This window comes from Tupaia chinensis, unplaced genomic scaffold, assembly GCF_000334495.1.
Source record: "Tupaia chinensis unplaced genomic scaffold, TupChi_1.0 Scaffold000165_2, whole genome shotgun sequence".
NCBI classification, from domain to species: Eukaryota; Metazoa; Chordata; class Mammalia; order Scandentia; family Tupaiidae; genus Tupaia; species Tupaia belangeri.
In genome coordinates, this window is record NW_006159640.1 from 2,902,100 (window position 1) to 2,903,978 (window position 1,879).

Sequence of the window (1,879 nt, forward strand, 5' to 3'; positions counted from 1 at the left end):
TGCTCTTTTGGGGTTTGGCAGAACCTTGTAACTTGTCTTTCCCTGACCTTGGCTGCAGACAGAGCAAGGGTGGAAATTACTAGGGGCATTCCAACAGACACATCTGATGGACTTCAAGAAACATCTTGACCCCAATTAGTAAAGTCCAATCCCTGCTCTGCATCTGAAAGGTTCTTTAGCCTTCTGGGTGTGGTGGTGCACTCCTTATGGAGAAGTTCTTTAGCACCTTCCCCACACCTAACAGCTAGTTCTCTGCATTAGAAAAGAAGATGAGATTTACTCTAGATGGGATGACCACCAAGGGATACACCTTGCCCCGGGTGTGACTAATCCCTTATAGATTTGTTAACTGCTTCTCATTGTCTGTAACCTGGCAACTAATCCATACAGTGTCACGAAACATACATGTGTAATGTCTCCTTGTACTATAAATAAAGACGTCCAGTTCATCTGGGCGGCACAAGTTGCTTGGGCTACCTAGGCTCAGGCTGCCTGTGTCCATTTCTATCTTTTTGTCTCATTTTTTCTGCTTCTTCCATAATAGCGCTAAGCCTGGGGGCGGACGCCGACAACCCGTTAGCAAGAAATCTCTCTAAAAGAAAAAAGTTCTGGAATGGGTGGTGGCAATGTTAGCCCAGTGGTAGGAATATACTTAATGTCTCTGAACTGAACACTTAAAAAATGTTTAAAAGGTCAGATGTCATGTTATATCTATTTTATCCCAATTAAAAAAAAAATAAAAAAAACTCAAGAGGGTTTTAAAGCCCGAATCTCTGGATTTGAGCCCTGGATCTCCCATGTAAAAGCTATGTGGTCTTAGTAACTTACTTAAATCTGTGCCTCAGTTTCCTCCTCTAAAATGAAGAAAGGAATTGTATCTGAGTCATGCATACCATGCAGATGAAACGAATCACACGTGTAGCTCTCAGAACATGCCAGAAGATAGCACGTGCCCAGTAAACATTAGCTAGTGCTGACTGGTGAGTCCGCCTTCCCGTGTCTATACCTATAAACTTCTAACTCGCCTCTCCCCAGCACTCACCCCCAGCACCTTCCCAACCATCCTCAATCAGCTTAGATGTCCCTTCCTCCAGGAAGCTCTCCTGATGGCCCACCACTCCCTCAGGTCTCCTGGACTGCCCCTATCATAGCACGAGTCACTCTATGACACCCGCATATTATTACTGGGATGTCTCTGTCTCCCCTGCCTTACCGAGAATGCCCCAAAGGCAGAGTGGAGTCAGGTTCATCACCGTATCTGCTGCTTGGCACACAGAAGTGCCTGGGGCCATCGGGGAGTCTGGGAAAAGTGAACTGGGCCAGAGAAGCAGAGACAGGAGGAGAGACAGGAGGGAGACCTCCGAGGTCTGTATTCAGGTGAGACCGTGTTCACGCAAGGCCTTGTAAATGGCACGGGAGAAATGACCAAAGATACGAACCGAGGCCCACAAGGAGGCCCTGCCCTGTGCCCGGTGCCCAGTGCCCGGTGCCTGGTTGGTACCTCCACGAAGAAAGCAGTGGCTGTGATCTTGTGCTTCTCGTCGCCTCGCTCCAGGAGCGGGATGAGCAGGTAGAGAATACGGCACAGCTCCTGGCAGGAATACTGCACCATGGCCCTGGGCGAGGAAGGGGGCAGTCCCCTCAGGCTCTCCACCCCCAAGGGGACCTGCTGCTGAGGAGCTGCATTCCCAGGACTTCCCACCTGGGTGAGATCTCAGGGACCATCTGATTTAACTGCTTCAGTTAAACGAGGCCCAGAGTAGGAAAGCAGCTTGCCCGAAGGCACAGCAAATTGGGAAGAGAGACAAGCAGAAGCCTCCTGGCATGAGCTGAGTGCCTTAGGGCAAGCCGCTGAGCTGCCTGGGCCACAGGACCGCTT

At 50.0% G+C, this 1,879-nt stretch overlaps 1 protein-coding gene across 11 annotated transcripts in view; it reads right to left on the reverse strand.

Annotated features, from left to right (window-relative positions):
• Positions 1-1,879, reverse strand: part of MROH7 (maestro heat like repeat family member 7) — a 59,392-nt gene that overhangs the window by 11,061 nt on the left and 46,452 nt on the right. For all 11 annotated transcript variants that reach the window (XM_027770890.1, XM_027770892.1, XM_014586903.1 and 8 more), the window contains one exon: positions 1,502-1,616. In XM_027770890.1, the coding sequence (XP_027626691.1) occupies positions 1,502-1,616 (115 nt within the window). The remainder of the gene's footprint in view (positions 1-1,501; positions 1,617-1,879) is intronic.